Genomic DNA, 21506 nt, shown 5'->3' with positions numbered 1-21506 from the left:
ACTATCATAACGTCTCAGACAAAAGGATCCACTTCAAAGACAGTCAAAAAGGACGACTATTCTCTTTTTCAGTTGAAATTATTGTAAATGCTGATTTTTTTTTTACTTTAAATGAAATCGTGTTCATTGGCATTATAACTTGACTGAAAATGAAATTCAGGGCAAAAGGGTCATTGTTGGTTAAGGCGCATTTCGTGATGATAGGATTTGTACGTAGTTAATATTCATACAAAAGAAACTATTTTGCAAGAAGTTAATTGGATTTCGAATTAAGATGCAGGTTTGAGTTTTTAACAACAAAACACCTAACGATAGAGCGGTAATGGTGAAGTTGGTCATTTCACAAAATAAAATCAAGTCAGAAATTTAATGGTCCCATTATTATTGGCAAAATTATACAGTGAATACACTTACATCGGTATCGTAACGATCCCAGAACAAGAAGAAGGAAACGATCTAGCGTCACATATTTCTCAGATAAAACAACGAATAAAGAGCAACATAGCACCAACAGATCACAGCTATTCGTGTTAATTCTTCCAAGACTTTGCTTTTATGTAAGTGCAACCAAGAGAAACAGTTTTTTGCTATTCGTTCAATGGAATTCTTACTTGACAGTGCACAGCAGGAATATCACTTGACGTTATTATCACTTGACGGTATTGTTATATATGTGTTTGTGTGTGTCTACTGCTGACAAAGGCCTTAATGGCCGAAAGCTATAATTGTGCGAATCTTTTCGTTGTGCCTATCGCGACTCAGCATCTCCGCTATATGGTAAGTAGCAACTTTTCTTCTCTGGTATTGTTAGAAAAGTGTACGGTAGCCTACGGTAGCTTTACGACTCTATTAGTGCAGTTTCAGAAGCGGCACACCGTTTTACTTTCCCAAATTTTTTTCAATAAAAGCTGACACGAACAAAACAGACGACGGTGTACTTACGGGCTGCCCCGGCGGCGGCAGCGGCGGCGCCACCAGGACGACGTGGGGCGCGCCGGCTGCGGCGGCGGCTGCTGCGGCGGGCCGGTGCTGCTGGCCCAGCCAGGAGGAGACGAGGCGGCGGCGGCCGCTGGCCACGCTGCTGCACCACGAGCTGCCGCGGCTGCCGTCGGAGCGCGAGGAGGCGGCCGAGCCGCGGGCGCAGGGGCACGCCAGCCGGCAGGTGCGGCACGCGCTCCACACGCACACCGCCACGTGCAGCGCCGACACCGCCAGCAGGCCCGCGTTCATCGGCGACGCGTCCGCCGACCCGGACACCTGCAGCACCAGGCCGGAGCCGCGTCACTCCTCGACAGTACATCTGCGTCACTGCGCTGCAGGTCACGTTTAAATGTTGTAGATAAAACAAAGGGAAAGAATACTGTAAAAAGATGAAAAACGAAAATTGTACGATGTACGACCTGTTTTAAACACCAGGTAACAGGTCTATAATTTGGCAACAAATAAATCATCATCATCATCATCATCATTTAAGACTGATTATGCCTTTCAGCGTTCAGTCTGGAGCATAGCCCCCCTTATACAGTTCCTCCATGATCCCCTATTCAGTGCTAACATTGGTGCCTCTTCTGATGTTAAACCTATTACTTCAAAATCATTCTTAACCGAATCCAGGTACCTTCTCCTCGGTCTGCCCCGACTCCTCCTACCCTCTACTGCTGAATCCATGAGTCTCTTGGGTAACCTTGCTTCTCCCATGCGTGTAACATGACCCCACCATCTAAACCTGTTCGACCTAACTGCTACATCTATAGAGTTCATTCCCAGTTTTTCTTAGATTTCCTCATTGTGCACACCTTCCTGCCATTGTTCCCATCTACTAGTACCTGCAATCATCCTAGCTACTTTCATATCCGTAACCTCAACCTTGTTGATAAGGTAACCTGAATCCACCCAGCTTTCGCTCCCATACAACAAAGTTGGTCGAAAGATTGAACGGTGCACAGATAAATAAATAAAATAAATAAATAAAAGTTCACATTTAAGAGTCTGATACTAAAATGTAAACTTTCACGGCCGGAAATATCATGTCCATTGTAATTATCCGGGCTGTTATGCCGTGGTCGGTTGATGAATTCTGTGGTGATTCCCAACGTTTCGTCTCCGACTGCGGGAGACATCTTCAAGGGGGTCCGTAGCTCGATGGAAGGTCCAACACACACACACTGGCTCGCTACTGACTGCCGCTAAATTCCGTGTCCGCGTGCCCCCGCGCCGCGGCGTGACGTCACGTGTTTTGAAAACGCCAGTGCAATTGGCCGCTGTCCGTCGCCGTCGATCGCCGTTGCCATCACCCAGTAGTGGACGAATGGTACACATCTTCTTTAACACCGGCATCCATATACCGTTTAATTTGACGCCCTCATCCTTTCGGTTGAGGAGACGCAAGTACTAGCGGCCACGAGCGGATATTACGAAAGGCTCTACAGGGAGGCAATCGAAATCGCTAAACACCCAAATAATTTCAACCGTAAGCAGGAGGGCGTCAAATTAAACGGTATATGGATGCCGGTGTTAAAGAAGATGTGTACCACTCGTCCACTACTGGGTGATGGCAACGGCGATCGACGGCGACGGACAGCGGCCAATTGCACTGACGTTTTCAAAACACGTGACGTCACGCCGCGGCGCGGGGGCGCGCGGACACGGAATTTAGCGGCAGTCAGTAGCGAGCCAGTGTGTGTGTGTTGGACCTTCCATCGAGCTACGGACCCCCTTGAAGATGTATCCCGCAGTCGGAGACGAAACGTTGGGAATCACCACAGAATTCATCAACCGACCACGGCATAACAGCCCGGATAATTACAATCGACATGATTTAAGAGTCTGGCAGAGGGTTCGTCGGACCACCTTCAGACTATTTCTCTACCGTTGCACCTTCGAACAGCATGTGGAAAAAAAAATTACTTAAATCTTTCTGTACGAGCTCTGATTTCGAAGAAATTTTTCTGATGGGACGGAAACCGGTAGATGCCATATACAGACAAATCACGATTTCAGAAAAATTGGATGATTTATTCAAGACGATAATCCTCATCATCATCATCATCAGTGTTCTGCCAAAAGCCAGGTTTTCACATGGTAGTTCTCCAGGCTGTCTGGTCTTCTGCCATCCTCTTCAGGTCTGCATAATTCCCTCTTCCCCTTTACGTCGTCTATCGTCTTGTATATCCTTCTTCCTCTCGCTCTTCTCCCACAAACCAGTCCTTCCAAAGCATCTGCTAGCAAGCACTCCCTTCTCAGTGAATGTCTCAACGAGTTCTTTTTCCTTCCTCTTACAACCTTCAGCAGACATCTTCTCTCACCGACCCTTTCCAATACTCTTTCATTACTCACTCTTTACATCCAGCTTATTCTCTCCATTCTCCTCCACATCCACGTCTCAAATGCTTCTAACCTTTTTTCATCCTCTCGTCTCAGCGTCCATGTTTCTGCCCCATATAGTGCCACACTCCAGACAAAATATTTGCCAAGCCTTTTCCTTAGACCTTTATCTAATTTGCCACATAAGAGTCTCCTCTTTCTGTTAAATGCCTCTTTCGCTATGGCAATTGGAGTTTTCACCTGCTGCTCACATCTCAAGTCTTCAGTTATTGTGCTCCCAAGATATTTAAATTCACTTACTTGGCTAATGGTAGATTGTCCTATTTTAATATTGGGCAGTCAGCTTCGCGGATGGAGCAAGTCAGTAACGCGTTGGTCCACCTCTGGCCATTATGCAAGCAGTTATTCGGCTTGAAACTGTCTGACAGCGTTGCTGGATGTCCCCCTGAGGGATATCGTGCCAAATTCTGTACAAGTGGCGCTTTATCGTCAAAATCCGAAACGGGTTGGAGACCCTGCCCATAATACTCCAAACCTTTTCTCAATTGCGGATAGAGCCAGCGACCATGCTGTCCGACGTAGGGTTTGGTAAGCACGAAGACAAACTGCAGAAACTTTCGCTGTGTGCGGGTGGGCATTATCTTGCTGGAACGTAAGTCCGTGACGGCCTACCACGAAGGGTAACAAAACGGGTGGTCGACGTACCGCTGTGCTGTAGGAGGCCGCGGCTGACAACCAACGGTGTCGTCTCACGAAAATAAATGGCACCTCGGGGCGTCAGTCTTGACTGTCGGGCTGCAAAGCAGTCACGTTGGTATTGCACCGATGTCTGAGTGTCTCGAGACACCTCTTCTACCTGGAATCTCATTGACTGGGGCAGAAATGTCTTCGGCGACGAGTTACGCTTCAAAGTTAGCCCCTATGACCAGCAAAGACGCTGCCTGGTGACGAACACACTTCCCCCACCGAGAGACCGGTTTCTTGATACCATCACATTTGCTGACCGAGCTACAACCTCATGTCTGCTTGCACCGGTTTATCACTAACAAAGTTAAGGTGAGGTTTACTATCTTTTGGTTCAAAAAATCGATTTCTTTAAGGGGCTCCGGAACGCCCTATACTTGCAATGTTAAAATAACGCTTATAAATTACATCTTTCCTCACAAAGCATTTGAGGTAGGAAGTTGAACTTTTTACAGATTATTTATTGGAATACGGGCTACAACTTAACACAAGGATTTTAAAAAATTTTAGTTCAGTTATTAAAGACGATTTTTTTTCAATTGTAATGAAAATTCACAACATTGTTTTGCAATTTTTTATTTATATATTCAAAAATATACAGTTTTTTGGAAAAAGGCTGTGTTAAATTATGCATAAGGTACTGTGTAACATTTACTGAAAGTTTGAAACAAATATGTTTGGAAGATCCTTAGAAAACATGTAATTAGTATGAGAAAATAAAAGTTTTGGGAATCGAGCGACAAAGACTGGATTAACTTTTTAGTGCATTCCAGGTCCATAGGATGGATTATCTTCATCCTCTGCAAACTCCTCCTCCAGCTTCCTCTTGCTCCTCCTCCTGTTTACTCTTGCTTGTATTTCTAGACTCTTTACATCCCTGTCTGCAGCCCGAAGGCGTTCCTTGTCTAAAGCAAGCATCGCTCGTACCATGTTAGAACTTATCTTCATTCCCATATTTCTAAATACCTTGCACCTTACAATGTTGCCATCATTGAAAGTCGCAACAGCAACTTTACTTTTACTCATTATTATACTTCAACAAAACAGAGACTCAAGAAACAGAATTAATTACGAATATTTTCGAGATAACGACAGAGTAAATAAACATGAAACAATCGACAATCACACCAGCGATATATATTGAACCATCACAGGTTAGCCACAACACATACTTTATCTCACATCACTAAAATGTACCTGATGAACACGGACGTTAATAATAACACCCTTTGACAGCAGTTTAACAGCGCCACAGTGGGTCACGCCCCTGTAGAACACATTTCAAAAAAATTTTAAAAATAGTTGTAGTCTTCGGAATTGAATAAATTATATATCTATTAAAAGGTAATAGTCTGCAGATCCAGAAAACGCAAAAAAGTAAAAATTGAACTTTTCGTGATTTTGAGCCTTTCCGGAGCCCCTTAAATTACATTTTTGGATCCATAAAAGTTTTTCCGAATACAGAACCGAAATGTTGGTTATTCGCGGTTCAACAAAAAAAATGCACCTGCCTGAAAGCGTCCTTTTTCACGCACCAGTTTTTTTCGGGACTTTTGACTTTGTAGCCGCGAAAAATTATTCTATGTGTTTGCCCAAGGATCAGGTGATCAAGGAGCTTACGAAGTACTACGGCTTGGCATTCCGACGGCACTCCAGTTCGGTGGAACAGATGAAGAAGGCAATTTGGGCAACGTATTTCCACAAGTGTTCGACGGATGACCACCCACAACGCCAAAATTGTCCGGCTGGGGAAACTAGTTGGTGCAAGTGGCGCATTGCAGAGGCTACCGGACATCTGGACGAATATCAACACGACCAGCCGCTCTCCAAAGAAGTTCAAAAAGTGATTCATCCCATCTACGAGGCCCTTTCGGAGGACGAGTTATTGTACCCGTGCTTGGGAAGAAACACACAAAATTCAAATGAAAGTTTGAGCGCGTGTGTTTGGAAGTTAGCCCCCAAGCATTTGCATTCTGGTGGGAAGACTGTGGAGATTGCTACTTTCCTGGCAGTGAGCAGCTTCAACGAAGGGTATTAAGGAATTCTCAAGTCCATGAAAACGATGGACGTCACCCTGGGACTCTATTCGACGCAGTTCGCCAAGCATTCGGACGACAACCGGATTCAAGCGGCCGAAAACCGCTTGGCACCGACCGTACGAGCGGCTCTGGAGCAACGCAGGATGGCCTAGTTCGAGCAGAACGCCCTCTATGAGGAAGGGAGGACTAGTTTATGGACCCGGAATAGCAGACTGAACGTAAGTTGTTAATATTGCATTTATATGTAGTCAAAACTTCAAACGCGTTTTTATCGAAATGACTTTTTTTTTATCGCGTGGTATGGTAACTTCAAATCTACTAAACCGATTGGCATGATTCTTTGTTTCCGACGAAGCTAACTAAATTGTCTAGGAGTTGTACCACTTTTATTCTGATCCATCAACTACAAATATTTTTACTTGGGCGACGAAGTCGAAAAATCGATGAAAAAAACCCTATTTTGTTTCAAATGGCCGCCATTTTGTTTCCTATGGTCTAAATAACTTAAGCGAGGTACAACTCCTAAAGAAACTTATATACTTCGCTAAAGTCAACTCAATTTTGATTTCAGACGAGCCGTCTGACCTGTGAGGAGGTCTACATCGAAATTTTGTTTCGTTCCGACGGCACTTCCACCTGTGCTCTTCGACATTTCCGGTCGAAAACATTCCAGATGGTAGAAGAAATATCAATAAATGTTTTGACCAAATTTGAAATTGATATCTACACTCCTGGAAATGGAAAAAAGAACACATTGACACCGGTGTGTCAGACCCACCATACTTGCTCCGGACACTGCGAGAGGGCTGTACAAGCAATGATACACGCACGGCACAGCGGACACACCAGGAACCGCGGTGTTGGCCGTCGAATGGCGCTAGCTGCGCAGCATTTGTGCACCGCCGCCGTCAGTGTCAGCCAGTTTGCCGTGGCATACGGAGCTCCATCGCAGTCTTTAACACTGGTAGCATGCCGCGACAGCGTGGACGTGAACCGTACGTGCAGTTGACAGACTTTGAGCGAGGGCGTATAGTGGGCATGCGGGAGGCCGGGTGGACGTACCGCCGAATTGCTCAACACGTGGGGCGTGAGGTCTCCACAGTACATCGATGTTGTCGCCAGTGGTCGGCGGAAGGTGCACGTGCCCGTCGACCTGGGACCGGACCGCAGCGACGCACGGATGCACGCCAAGACCGTACGATCCTACGCAGTGCCGTAGGGGACCGCACCGCCACTTCCCAGCAAATTAGGGACACTGTTGCTCCTGGGGTATCGGCGAGGACCATTCTCAACCGTCTCCATGAAGCTGGGCTACGGTCCCGCACACCGTTAGGCCGTCTTCCGCTCACGCCCCAACATCATGCAGCCCGCCTCCAGTGGTGTCGCGACAGGCGTGAATGGAGGGACGAATGGAGACGTGTCGTCTTCAGCAATGAGAGTCGCTTCTGCCTTGGTGCCAATGATGGTCGTATGCGTGTTTGGCGCCGTGCAGGTGAGCGCCACAATCAGGACTGCATACGACCGAGGCACACAGGGCCAACACCCGGCTCATGGTGTGGGGAGCGATCTCCTACACTGGCCGTACACCACTGATGATCGTCGAGGGGACATTGAATAGTGCACGGTACATCCAAAGCGTCATCGAACCCATCGTTCTACCATTCCTAGACCGGCAAGGGAACTTGCTGTTCCAACAGGACAATGCACGTCCGCATGTATCCCGTGCCACCCAACGTGCTCTAGAAGGTGTAAGTCAACTACCCTAGCCAGCAAAATCTCCGGATCTGTCCCCCATTGAGCATGTTTGGGACTGGATGAAGCGTCGTCTCACGCGGTCTGCACGTCCAGCACGAACGCTGGTCCAACTGAGGCGCCAGGTGGAAATGGCATGGCAAGCCGTTCCACAGGACTACATCCAGCATCTCTACGATCATCTCCATGGGAGAATAGCAGCCTGCATTGCTGCGAAAGGTGGATATACACTGTACTAGTGCCGACATTGTGCATGCTCAGTTGCCTGTGTCTATGTGCCTGTGGTTCTGTCAGTGTGATCATGTGATGTATCTGACCCCAGGAATGTGTCAATAAAGTTTCCCCTTCCTGGGACAATGAATTCACGGTGTTCTTATTTCAATTTCCAGGAGTGTAAATCTATCAGCGCCACCTTGTTTTACTTTTGTTAATATGTATCTTTTAACCTAACACTTTCCATTACGGCCGGCCGGAGTGGCCGGGGGTTCTAGGCACTACAGTTGGGAACCGCGCGACCGCCACGCTCGCAGGTTCGAATCCTGCCTCGGGCATTGTTGTGTGTGATGTCCTTAGGTTAGTTAGGTTTAAGTAGTTCTAAGTTCTAGGGGACTGATGACCTCAGAAGTCAAGTCCCTTAGTGCTCAGAGCCATTTGAACCCCATCATCTGCAGCATCGTCGATAGAACCGACTGTGGTCCTTTGGTGCAAAGCCGAGTGGAGGGTCTGAATCAGAGGCTCAGTTGGTTCTGTGACCGTGTAGGCTGCAGATTCCTTGACTTGAGCCATCGGGTGGTGGGTTTCTTGGTTCCGTTTAATAGGTCAGGAGTCCACTACACACAGACGGCGGCTACACGGGTAGCGGGGGCTGTGTGGAAGGGACTGGACGTTTCTTTTTAGGTTAGAGGGTCTCAGGATACAAGGTAGTTGTAGAAACGATTGGTATTGTAGTTGTAAATTGTCGTAGCTGTGTTAGGAAAGAACCAGAGCTCCAAGCCCTAATAGAAAGTACTGAAGCTCAAACAGTTGTAGGTACAGAGAGCTGGCTAAAGTCGGAAATAAGTTCAGCCGAAATTTTTTCAAACGATCTAACAGTGTTCAGAAAGGATAGATTAAATACAGTTAGTGGTAGAGTATTTATTGCTGTCAGAGGTAGTTTGCCTTGTAGCGAAATTGAAGTAGATAGTTCGTGTGAAATAGTATGGGTAGAGGTTATACCTGACAATCGGACTAAACTATTATTAACTGGATCGTTTTACCGACCCTCCGACTCAGAAGCTTTAGTTGTTGAACAGTTCAAAGAAAACTTAAGTCTCATTTCCAATAAGTACCCCGCTCGTACAATTATAGTCGATGGTGACTTTAATCTACCTTCGATATGCTCTAAAAATTATACGTTTAAAGCCGGCGGCAGGCATAAAACGTCATCCGAAATTGTACTGAATGTTTTCTCAGGAAATTATTTTGAACAATTAGTTCATGAGCCCACTCGAAGCGTAAATGGTTGCGAAAGCATACTTGACCTTTTAGCAACAAATAAGCCTGGACAAATAGTGATTATTGCCACGAATACAAGGATTAGCGACCACAAGACAGTTGCTGCTAGGCTGAATACCGTAACACCTACAACAATAAAACGAAACGCATAGTATATCTACTTAAAAAAGCTGATAAAAATGCTCTTAACGCCTTTTTATGAATAGCTCTGAGCACCATGGGACTGAACTGCAGTGGTCATCAGTCCCCTAGAACTTAGAACTACTTAAACCTAACTAACCTAAGGACATCACACACATCCATACCCGAGGCAGGATTCGAACCTGCGACCGTAGCGATCGCGCGGTTCCAGACTGTAGCGCCTAGAACCGCTCGGCCACCCCGGCCGGCAACGCCTTTTTACGGGACAGTCTTCACTCCTTCCGATCTGATCATGTAAATGTAGAAAAGTTGTGAAATGTTTTCAAAGAGATAGTATCGACAGCAATTGAGAGATATATACGACATAAATTAATAAGTGATGGTACTGATCCCCCATGGTACACAAAATGGGTCAGATCGTTGTTGCAGAAGCAACGAAAAAAGCATGTCAAATTTAAAAGAACGCAAAATCCCCAAGATTGGCAAAGTTTTACGGAAATTCGAAATATGGCGCGTACGTCAATGCGAGATACTTTTAATAATTTCCACAACGAAATTCTGTCTCTAAATCTGGCAGAAAACCCAGAGAGATTCTGGTCATACACAAAGCACACCAGTGGCAACACGGAATCAATATCTTCACTCTGCGATAACAACGGTGAAGTCACTGATGACAGTGCCACTAAAGCAGAGTTATTAAACACGGTTTTCCGAAACTCCTTCACCAAGTAAGACGAAGTAAATTTTCCTGAATTCCAACCAAGAACAACTGCGAAGATGAGAGACACCCTAAGTGTAACGAAGGAGCTTATATCACTTAATAAAGGAAAGGCATCCGGTCCAGACTGTATACCAGTCAGGTTCCTCTCAGAGTATGCTGGTAAAATAGCTCCTTATTTAGCAATTATATACTACCACTCGCTCACAGAAAGATCCGTACCTAAAGACCGCAAAATTGCTCAAGTCACACAAATACCCAAAAAGGGAAGTAGGAGGAATCCACTGAATTACAGGCCTATATCACTAACGTCGATTTGCAGTAGGGGTTTGGAACGTATACTGTATTCGAACATTATGAAATACCTCGAAGAAAACGATTTATTGACACATAGTCAGCACGGTTTCAGAAAATATCGTTCTTGTGAAACACACCTAGCTCTTTATACTCATAAAGTATCAAGTGCTATCGACATGGGATGTCAAATTGATTCCATATTTTTAGATTTCCAGTAGGCTTTCGACACCGTTCCTCACAAGCGTCTTCTAACCAAACTGCGTGCCTACGGAGTATCGCCTCAGTTGTGCGACTGGATTCGTGATTTCCTGTCAGAAAGGTCACAGTTCGTAGTAATAGACGGAAAGTCATCGAGTAAAACAGAAGTAATACCCGGCGCTCCCCAAAGAAGTGTTATAGGCCCTCTATTGTTCCTGATCTATATAATATATAATATAATATATATAATATATAATAATATATTGACGTCATAGAAGACAATCTGAGAAGCCGTCTTAGATTGTTTGCAGATGATGCTGTCATTTACCGCCTTGTAAAGTCATCAGATGATCAATACGACTTTCAAAATGAATTACATAAGATATCTGTATGGTGCGAAAAGTGGCAATTGACCCTGTATAAAAAGTGCGAAGTTATTAACGTGAGTACTAAAAGAAATCAGCTAAATTTCGATTACGCGATAAGTCACACAAATCTGAGGGCTGTAAATTCAAGTAAATACTTAGGGATTACAATTACAAATAACCTAAATTGGAACGATCACATAGATAATATTGTGGATAGAGCAAACCAAAGACTGCGATTCATTGGCAGAACACTTAGAAGCTGCAAGAGGTCTACCAAAGAGACTGCTTACACTACACTTGTCCGCCCTATTCTGGAGTACTGCTGTGCGGTGTGGGATCCGCATCAGGTGGGACTGACGGATGATATCGAGAAAGTACAAAGAAGGGCAGCTCGTTTTGTATTATCGCGAAATAGGGGACCTAGTGTCACAGACATGATACGTGAATTGGAGTGGCAATCATTAAAACAAAGGCATGTTTCGTTGCGATGGGATATTCTAATGAAATTTCAATCACTAGTTTTCTCCTCCGATTGCGAAAACATTCTTTCGGCACCCACCTACATAGGGAGAAATGATCATCACGATAAAATAAGGGAAGTCAGGGCTCGCACAGAAAAATTTAAGTGCTCGTTTTGCTCGTTTTTCCCACGTGCCGTTCGAGAGTGACACGGTAGAGAGACAGCATGAAGGTTCAAATGGTTCAAATGGCTCTGAGCACTATGGGACTGAACTTCTGAGGTCATCAGTCCCCTAAACCTAACTAACCTAAGGACGTCACACACATCCATGCCCGAGGCAGGATTCGAACCTGCGACCGTAGTGGTCGCCCGGTTCCAGACTGTAGCGCCTAGAACCGCTCGGCCACTCCGGCCGGCCAGCATGAAGGTGGTTCATTGAACATTCTGCCAGGCACTTTATTGTGAATAGCAGAGTATTCACGTAGATGTAGATGTAGGTTATTTTCATAGACAGTGCCTCTTTCCATTCAAAGGTGGAAATGTGAATTACTTGGATAAAAGGAGAAACCTGTTCGTTGGCATGTGCCATAAAAGGAAAAGAATCCTGAATTATTACTCGCTCACTGTGCAAGATACAGCACAACATTCCTTCGTTTCTAATGACCACAAAGTCGACGTGGCGTTAAACTCTCTTTACTTCATTTTATAAATTCTTTATTTCCTAATACATTACCTGTACCCCTATCACCTTTCAGTTCAAATAAATTGCCTACATATTGGTGTAATGTAGGGGAACGTATCCCGTTCATTTTTCAAGCACTGTTACGGCGACTTCTGAAGAACCGTGTCTAAATTACTCCAAAACTGCAGATGCTACGTCTCAGCTCGTGATTTTTATTCCGCAGTTCAGGTGTAATGAAACGCTTCGCATGCTTATTAGCATTTCCTAACCGCCCAAAATGAGGCGCGCACTTGTGGCAGAGTGTCATAAAATTCTACCTAGCAGCCCAAGACTGTCGGCTTTTTGCGGCATTCGCAAAGGCGCGGGCCACAACTTTCGTGGTATTTTAAAGGGACGTGCGCCGCCATTAGAACCTGAACGCCCGTTTATTACCCACGTTCCAGGTGGAATTGCAGCACTGCTCTGAAGCGCTTCTCAACCGCGACCAATTACCGTGCAGCCGCCAAGAACACGCTGGGGGAAGAAACTAGGTTAGCAAGGCGCCGCAAGCAAATTTAAGCGGGGGGAGAAAATCGCATCTAAAGTGAAAGTCTCAGTCGAGCGGACAAACTTAACGTCCGATCCGGCCGCCTGGAATAAACGGGTTTCGAGATGGGGGCTTCGCTCTTGATGAGTTACGGACACGGTATGAGCGTGTTGGACGGGCTTTTTTACTCTCTAGTGGCTGCGATGTCTCCCGGGTACTCCGGCGAGACGAGGCTATTCGTGCTGCCCCAAACAAAAAGACAAAATTCGATCCTCATGTTCGCATTACGGAACGCTTATAGCTTTAACTTTCGTCACTCTTTTTGGTTTCGTCAGAGAACTGGTAATTTTCGTACTCCCTCACCAACTAACGTTAAGAAACGTCAGTCTGAAGAAAGGATGAAACTGTGTATTACACACTATTTTCGTTAATGTATCAGAATATAGGAAGTGTCACGTTATTTGCTAACTTGTATCGGCTGATACTGCAAGGTTTGTTTTTCTGGTTCGAAGATCAACCGCAGACCAGGTCGTATCCAGAGAGTGACACTTAATACCTTGCAGAGTATGTCTTGCGCTAATATTTTACCATTAGAACAGTGTTTGCAGTAAGTGGTAGTCCAACACGAAAATTAGCCTCCTTTGTTTATTTTCATTGGCTTATCTTACACGACACTATATTTTGGAGTACCTTTTCCTGTTCATAAAGAATATTTTGGCTTAGAAACGCGCAGTTCGAGCAATATGTAACGTAAGTTCGTGAACCTTTTGTTGATCCTTGTCCAGAAGCCTTGGGATTCTGACACTGGTCTCTCAACATGTATTTTCTTTAATGTCGTTTCTTGTTAACAATATGAGATCATTCCTAAGAATTAGCAGCTTTCATTCAGTCAATGCTTGGCAGAAATCCAGTCTGCATTTTGATGGCACTTCCTTGACTCTTGCGCAGAAAGGAGTGCTGTATTCATCTGTGTCCATTTTCAGTAAGCTACCAAAATTATTAAAAATTCTCTGTAGCAATCCTCGCACTTTCAGGTCTAAACTGGAAAATTTCCTCAGGCCTCCCCTCTTCGATTTTGTCAGGGAGTTCCTTGAAACAATTTAAGCGGAGTCTTGTGTTATATTGTTGATTATGTTAATATGTACTCAGTAGCTTGATATCTGCATAGGATTCGTGTAAATTTGATTTGATCTATTACTGACTTTTCTGATATTAATGTCATGTGCTAGCACGTTCCTGACCATAGAGATCTGCTCCTCTGATTGGTCTTATGGAGCTAGAAGTGTAAAAGAAGAATCCAGGGTGTTAGGGCTATAGGTACAGATATTGTGATAGTCGGTTCCTTATTACGTATCCACTTCAGTGTGTCAGTTGTTTCTCTGCTTTCAACAGTCTTCCCACAAACACAACACAACATATAACTTACAGCTTGATAGCCGGCCGGATTGGCCGAGCGGTTCTAGGCGCTACAGTCTGGAACCGCGCGACCGCTGCGGTCGCAGGTTCGAATCCTGCCTCGGGTATGGGTGTGTGTGATGTCCTTAGGTTACTTAGGTTTAAGTAGTTCTAAGTTCTAGGGGACTGATGACCTCAGAAGTTAAGTCCCATAGTGCTCAGAGCCATTTGAACTGTTTGATATTTCCTGCACAGTCGTAACTGCACTACGAAGTGGACTGCGCCTGTCAGTATAGACTAACCGTGCGTCTGTAAAATGGTTCAAATGGCTCTGAGCACTATGGGGCTTAACATCTGAGGTCTTCAGCCCCCTAGAACTTAGAAAACTTAAACCTAACTAACGTAAGGACATCACACATATCCATGCCTGAGGCAGGATCCGAACCTGCGACCGTAGCAGCCGCGCGGTTCCGGACTGAAGCGCCTAGAACCGCTCGGCCACCGCGGCCGGCTGTGTCTGTCATTCACTCTTCAATATCTGATTTGCTGCCCAGGTGCAAATAAATACTAATGGCAAGCTTGTCCCACACGCATTTGGAGGTACTAACCAACCTAAAAAATACTACTCCTACTGGTTATAATTATTCATCTGCAAATGAAGTAATACTGTTCAGTACACTGTGGTCAGTCATCAATAGAGATATCTACACTTCTTCCCTAATACTATATATATTCCACCAGGCAGTCTACATGCAACAAAACACGTGGCCTCAGTGCTATTTTCTGGAGGAAACAAGAGCTAGAGCGACAGCTCGAACGGCTAAAACCTTCAGCCCCCTAGAACTTAGAAAACTTAAACCTAACTAACGTAAGGACATCACACATATCCATGCCTGAGGCAGGATCCGAACCTGCGACCGTAGCAGCCGCGCAGTTCCGGACTAAAGCGCCTAGAACCGCTCGGCCACCGCGGCCGGCTGTGTCTGTCATTCACTCTTCAATATCTGATTTGCTGCCCAGGTGCAAATAAATACTAATGGCAAGCTTGTCCCACACGCATTTGGAGGTACTAACCAACCTAAAAAATACTACTCCTACTGGTTATAATTATTCATCTGCAAATGAAGTAATACTGTTCAGTACACTGTGGTCAGTCATCAATAGAGATATCTACACTTCTTCCCTAATACTATATATATTCCACCAGGCAGTCTACATGCAACAAAACACGTGGCCTCAGTGCTATTTTCTGAAGGAAACAAGAGCTAGAGCGACAGCTCGAACGGCTAAAACCTTATAAAATGATTTACAAACAAGGAGAGGTGTCTGCTGTATTGCTCATCAAAGCCAATTATCTGCAGTACTCTGCATCTGTTAACAATCAGGTTTGATGGTTAAGGATTTTAAAGACTGCAGAGGCACAAGCTGCTGAATAAACACCATGTAACAGATAACTGTGATACCAGATTCGCAGGAGTCGTAGCTAATTTTTCAAAATACTGAACATTTGCTTGAAACACTTTACGTTAACTTCTGCAGTGCTTTCTGTGGTTTATGTCCCAAAACAGAAGTTGCTGTATAGCCGTCTGTTATTCCCCTTATTTGTCATCGAATGCGGAGCTGAGTGGAACAATGCACACACTTGGCAAGAACAACAGTTGGGGCTACATCATTGTCACGACGGTAGTTCCAGTATAAAAAGCCACAGCGATACCTTCTTCAGATCTTCGCCGTGAGATGTTCTAGTCAGCTGTGTTTAAATGACGTCTTGCATTTCGACTTTTGTATTTCGATGGCGAATAAGGTATGAACGTACAACAAAGCAACTTCTACTTTGGATAACCTTATAAATAATTTTGCCAGTTTGTCCTGAATTATTTTCCCTTTTTGTTGTAACCCTATCACCTTGTTGTTCCCTTCGTTCCTTTCTTTCTCCATGTTGTGAATCCCGATGCACAACTCTTCTGGGAATTCATTCGGAAAGTAACTATTTTGATGGTTAACTGTATTTGTTTGTGAGTCTTCTGTTGAACTGTACAGACATATAAAGAATAATTTTCTCTCTATTATTAGTTACTGCGCCATATGCCATATTATGTGATGAAATGTAACAGTTTTCTCCGCACACCTTTTGTTTTCAGACGCTTCCTTCACGAAATTGTTACTGTATATTTTCACATTTTTTTCCGTGACGTTTCCGAATAGTTTTATTTAGTTCAATGAATAAGTCGTGTTCCCATCATCTTAGACTTCTACATATTAATGCATTGTATGCATGTATACAGGATGAGTCAGCTAAGCTGTTTACTTCAATCGTTTAAGATATCTCAAGTCAGTTTTAACAAAGCTTAATTGTGACTACTTCATCACCAAACCAGTTATAGTCTCAGCTGTGTTAAATGCAGAGATAGCGATACAGTTCCAGCTTTTCAAATGTAAATATATTTATTTCTGTTGTAAACATAACAGTTCTAAAAGAGGCACCAACGCCGCTACGCGATTCCTGGCGTCCTCCTACGTTGTTCAAGAGACGCGTTAAACAATTAATCTCTATTTTCTGTAACTGCTTGAGAAGCGTGTGGTACTTGAGCAATGTTTGTTACATCGAGTACAGTTGAACTTAAAATTAAACTGCTGTCAGAATCTAGGAAATAGGTATAACCCTACGTTAAATGTTCAAAGCAATAAGTCAAGTATGAAAAGTTGGAAACATGTACATGTCTTCAGGCAATGCAATTCATGGCGGTCAGATTACCCAGAGTATATTCATCCCCTGTTTGAGAATTAGAGCTCTTACAAGGGAACCTCCCCATCGCACCCCTCTCAGATTTAGTTATAAGTTGGCACAGTGGGTAGGCCTTGAAAAACTGAACACAGATCAATCGAGAAAACAAGAAGAAGTTGTGTGGAACTATGAAAAAATTAGTAAAATATACAAACTGAGTAGTCCACGCGAAGATAGGCCACGTCAAGGACAATCGCAGTCAAGGAGCGCCGTGGTCCCGTGGTCCCGTGGTTAGCGAGAGCAGCTAAGGAACGGGAGGTCCTAGGTTGAATTCTTCCCTCGAGTGAAAAGTTTAACGTTTTATTTTCGGTTTATGTGACAAACTCTTATGTTTTCATCACTTTTTTGGGAGTGATTATCACATCCACAAGAAAACCTAAATCGGGCAAGGTAGAAGAATCTTTTTACCCATTCGCTAAGTGTACAAGTTAGGTGGGTCGACAACATATTCCTGTCATGTGACGCACATGCCGTCACCAGTGTCGTATAGAATATATCAGACGTGTTTTCCTGTGAAGTAATCGGTTGACTTATGACCTTGCGATCAAATGTTTTCGGTCCCCATTGGAGAGGCACGTCCTTTCGTCTACTAATCGCACGGTTTTGCGGTGCGGTCGCAAAACACAGACACTAAAATAATCACAGTGAACAGAGACATCAATGAACGAACGGACAGAGCATAACTTTGCGAAAATAAAATTTTCAGTCGAGGAAAGACTTGAACCAATGACCTCTCGATTCGCAGCTACTCACGCTAACCACGGGACCACGGCGCTCCTCAGTTCACATTCTCCTTTATGTTGCCTATCTTGCGCATGGACTAATCAGGTTGTATATTTTACTAATTTTTTTCATAGTTCCACACAACATCTTCCTGTTTTCTCGATTGATCTGTGTTCAGTTTTTCAAGGCGTATCCACTGTGCCAACTTATAACTAAATCTGAGGGGGGTGCGATGGGGAGGTTCCCTTGTTAGTAACTTCCAGTAAACTTTACACATAATTTCGAATCTTTCCGAAACTTTTTCTCACTGACATACTTCAGAAATTAATGAAACGAAAAATGTCTATCGCTTACATTTTCGCTGTTCATGCAGTAAAACTTCAACATCAGGCATGACGTATTAGTTTATTATTTCTTTACTACTAACTCTGTTCGCAACATATTTCGCAGACACGAGGGTCGTTCAGTAAGTAATGCCCCACATCTTTTTTAAAAGCCATTACGATATATAGACAAACGTCCTGGATGGTGTTTCACATTTGATGTTTGTTCTGTGCGCCGGGGAAGCTTCGAACCGTTCCGGCAGATGGCAGAGCCGTAGTACAGCGTCAAAATGGCGTCTACATACGATTCACGTACAAGCAGCGAGCTGTTACTGAATTCTTGTGTGCAGAAAAAGAAACCGTGGTGAACATCCAAAAACGTTTGTGTGCAGTGTATGACGATGCTGCAATTGATAGAGTACAGCCTCATGAAATGCAGAAACAGAACTCCATAATCAGCCACTCTCGGACCGTCCTGTCACAGCCATTGCTCCAGACATGGCTGAATCGTGCGGATGTCAGCATTGGAAGCGCGTTTGCAGTGATCAAGACTCTCGGATATTCGAAGAGGTGCTCCCGATGGGTTCCACGAATGCCCATTGCGGACCAGAAGATTCACAGAAAGGCCATTTCATCTGAGTTGTTGGAGCGTTTCGCGAGCGACGGAGAGGCCTTTCTGTCACGGATCGTGTCGGTCATGCAGTGAAAAATGGCTACGCCTACAGGACAAGAGCTTTTAGCAGGAAGGAATACATACTCTTCCATAACGTTGGCGTACGGCCATAGAACGCGTTGGAGACTACGTAGAAAAATGAGACATGAACAAGACATGTTTATGAAACTTCCTGGCAGATTAAAACTGTGTGCCCGACCGAGACTCGAACTCGGGACCTTTGCCTTTCGCGGGCAAGTGCTCTACCATCTGAGCTACCGAAGCACGACTCACGCCCGGTCTTCACAGCTTTACTTCTGCCAGTACCTCGTCTCCTACCCTCCAAACTTTACAGAAGTTCTCCTGCGAAACTTGCAGAACTAGCACTCCTGAAAGAAAGGATGGCTTAGCCACAGCCTGGGGGAGCACTTGCCCGCGAAAGGCAAAGGTCCCGAGTTCGAGACTCGGTTGCGCACACAGTTTTAATCTGCCAGGAAGTTTCATATCAGCGCACACTCCGCTGCAGAGTGAAAATCTCATTCTGGAAACATCCCCCAGGCTGTGGCTAACCCATGTCTCCGCAATATCCTTTCTTTCAGGAGTGCTAGTTCTGCAAGTTTCGCTGGAGAACTTCTGTAAAGTTTGGAGGGTAGGATACGAGGTACTGGCAGAAGTAAAGCTGTGAGGACCGGGCGTGAGTCGTGCTTCGGTAGCTCAGATGGTAGAGCACTTGCCCGCGAAAGGCAAAGGTCCCGAGTTCGAGTCTCGGTCGGGCACACAGTTTTAATCTGCCAGGAAGTTTCATATCAGCGCACACTCCGATGCAGAGTGAAAATCTCATTCAAGACATGTTTATGTATACTGACACCAAATTCTCTTAAAAATACATATGTTCGGAGAAAAAATAACTGGCATCACTTATTGAACGACCCTCGTAGTATCCACGTTTACCACTGAATGCGCCTGGAATATTGTACCATTGTATGACACACAGTTGAGGAGATATGATGTCATAAACGCTGAGATGTGTGAAAAACTAGCTTTCTTACAACAGAGCGCAAAAGTACCCAGACTGTAGTCGTGTAGTATATGAGTGTGTAGTGACTGCCACTATACATATCCCGTGGTACAGTGGCGTAGGCTGTACGAGAGTTCTATGGTTCTGTGCAGCATCGTGATTATTCTTTGTTTTGCTTATATAGATATTCTTTGTTTTGCCTCGTTGACTCTGAACGTCATGCAAAGAGCATACTACAGTGTAATTAATTTGAATGTGGAAATAAGTCTTTTCATGAGATGCAGCGGTGTACCGTAGGTCTCTAAAAGAGCGTAGCGTTCCGAAAGATTGGAAAAGGGCACAGGTCATCCCCGTTTTCAAGAAGGGATGTCGAACAGATGTGCAGAACTATAGACCTATATCTCTAACGTCCATCAGTTGTAGAATTTTGGAACACGTATTGTGTTCGAGTATAATGACTTTTCTGGAGACTAGAAATCTACTCTGTAGGAATCAGCATGGGTTTCGAAAAAGACGGTCATGTGAAACCCAGCTCGCGCTATTCGTCCACGAGACTCAGAAGGCCATAGACACGGGTTCCCAGGTAGATGCCGTGTTTCTTGACTTCCGCAAGACGTTCGATACAGTTCCCCACAGTCGTTTAATGAACAAAGTAAGAGCATATGGACTATCAGACCAATTGTGTGATTGGATTGAAGAGGTCCTAGATAACAGAACGCAGCATGTCATTCTCAATGGAGAGAAGTCTTTCGAAGTAAGAGTGATTTCAGGTGTGCCGCAGGGGAGTGTCGTAGGACCGTTGATATTCACAATATACATAAATGACTTTGTGGATAACATCGGGAGTTCACTGAGGCCTTTTGCGGATGATGCTATAGTATATCGAGAGCTTGTAACAGTGGAAAATTGTACTGAAATGCAGGAGGATCTGCAACGAATTGACGCATGGTGCAGGGAATGGCAATTGAATCTCAATGTACACAAGTGTAATGTGCTGCGAATACATAGAAAGAAAGATCCTTTATCATTTAGCTACAAAATAGCAGGTCAGCAACTGGAAGCAGTTAATACCATAAATTATCTGGGAGTACGCATTAGGAGTGATTTAAAATGGAATGATCGTATAAAGTTGATCGTCGGTAAAGCAGATGCCAGACTGAGATTCATTGGAAGAATCCTAAGGAAACGCAATCCGAAAACAAAGGAAGTAGGTTACAGTACACTAGTTCGCCCACTGCTTGAATATTGCTCACCAGTGGGGGATCCGTACCAGATAGGGTTGATAGAAGAGATATAGAAGATCCAACGGAGAGCAGCGCGCTTCGTTACAGGATCATTTAGTAATCGCGAAAGCGTTACGGAGATGAAAGATAAACTCCAGTGGAAGACTCTGCAGGAGAGACGCTCAGTAGCTCGGTACGGGCTTTTGTTGAAGTTTCGAGAACATGCCTTCACCGAGGTATCAAGCAGTATATTGCTCTCTCCTACATATATTTCGCGAAGAGAGCATGAGGATAAAATGAGAGAGAGCCCACACAGAGGCATACCGACAATGTTTCTTTCCACGAACAATACGAGAGTGGGATAGAAGGGAGAACCGATAGAGATACTCAAGGTACCCTCCGCCACACACCGTCAGCTGGCTTGCGGAGTATGGATGTAGATGCAGATGTAGATGTACACCACAACTGAATAGCCCGAAACTAATAAAATCGACATAATTAGGGTTTTGGGTCTTCAACCATAAAAGCTTGACGTCAAATATTTAGCACATTAACTTGTTTGTAAAGCGATAAGAGGTGTGAAGCATGTTTTATGCCTGGGAGTAAGCAGCTCGTGGTTTTTTGGTTAGCGCTGCTGACTCTCG

At 44.6% G+C, this 21506-nt stretch overlaps 1 protein-coding gene across 1 annotated transcript in view; it reads right to left on the bottom strand.

The window, feature by feature from the left end:
- LOC126161271 (uncharacterized) overlaps positions 1–21506 on the bottom strand; it is an 89805-nt gene that overhangs the window by 28827 nt on the left and 39472 nt on the right. The window contains exon 2 of the mRNA XM_049917011.1: positions 943–1257. Coding sequence (XP_049772968.1) covers positions 943–1257 — 315 coding nt within the window. The remainder of the gene's footprint in view (positions 1–942; positions 1258–21506) is intronic.

Source organism: Schistocerca cancellata, chromosome 2, assembly GCF_023864275.1.
Source record: "Schistocerca cancellata isolate TAMUIC-IGC-003103 chromosome 2, iqSchCanc2.1, whole genome shotgun sequence".
In the NCBI taxonomy this organism is placed as follows: domain Eukaryota; kingdom Metazoa; phylum Arthropoda; class Insecta; order Orthoptera; family Acrididae; genus Schistocerca; species Schistocerca cancellata.
This window is presented reverse-complemented; position numbering and strand designations above follow the sequence as displayed.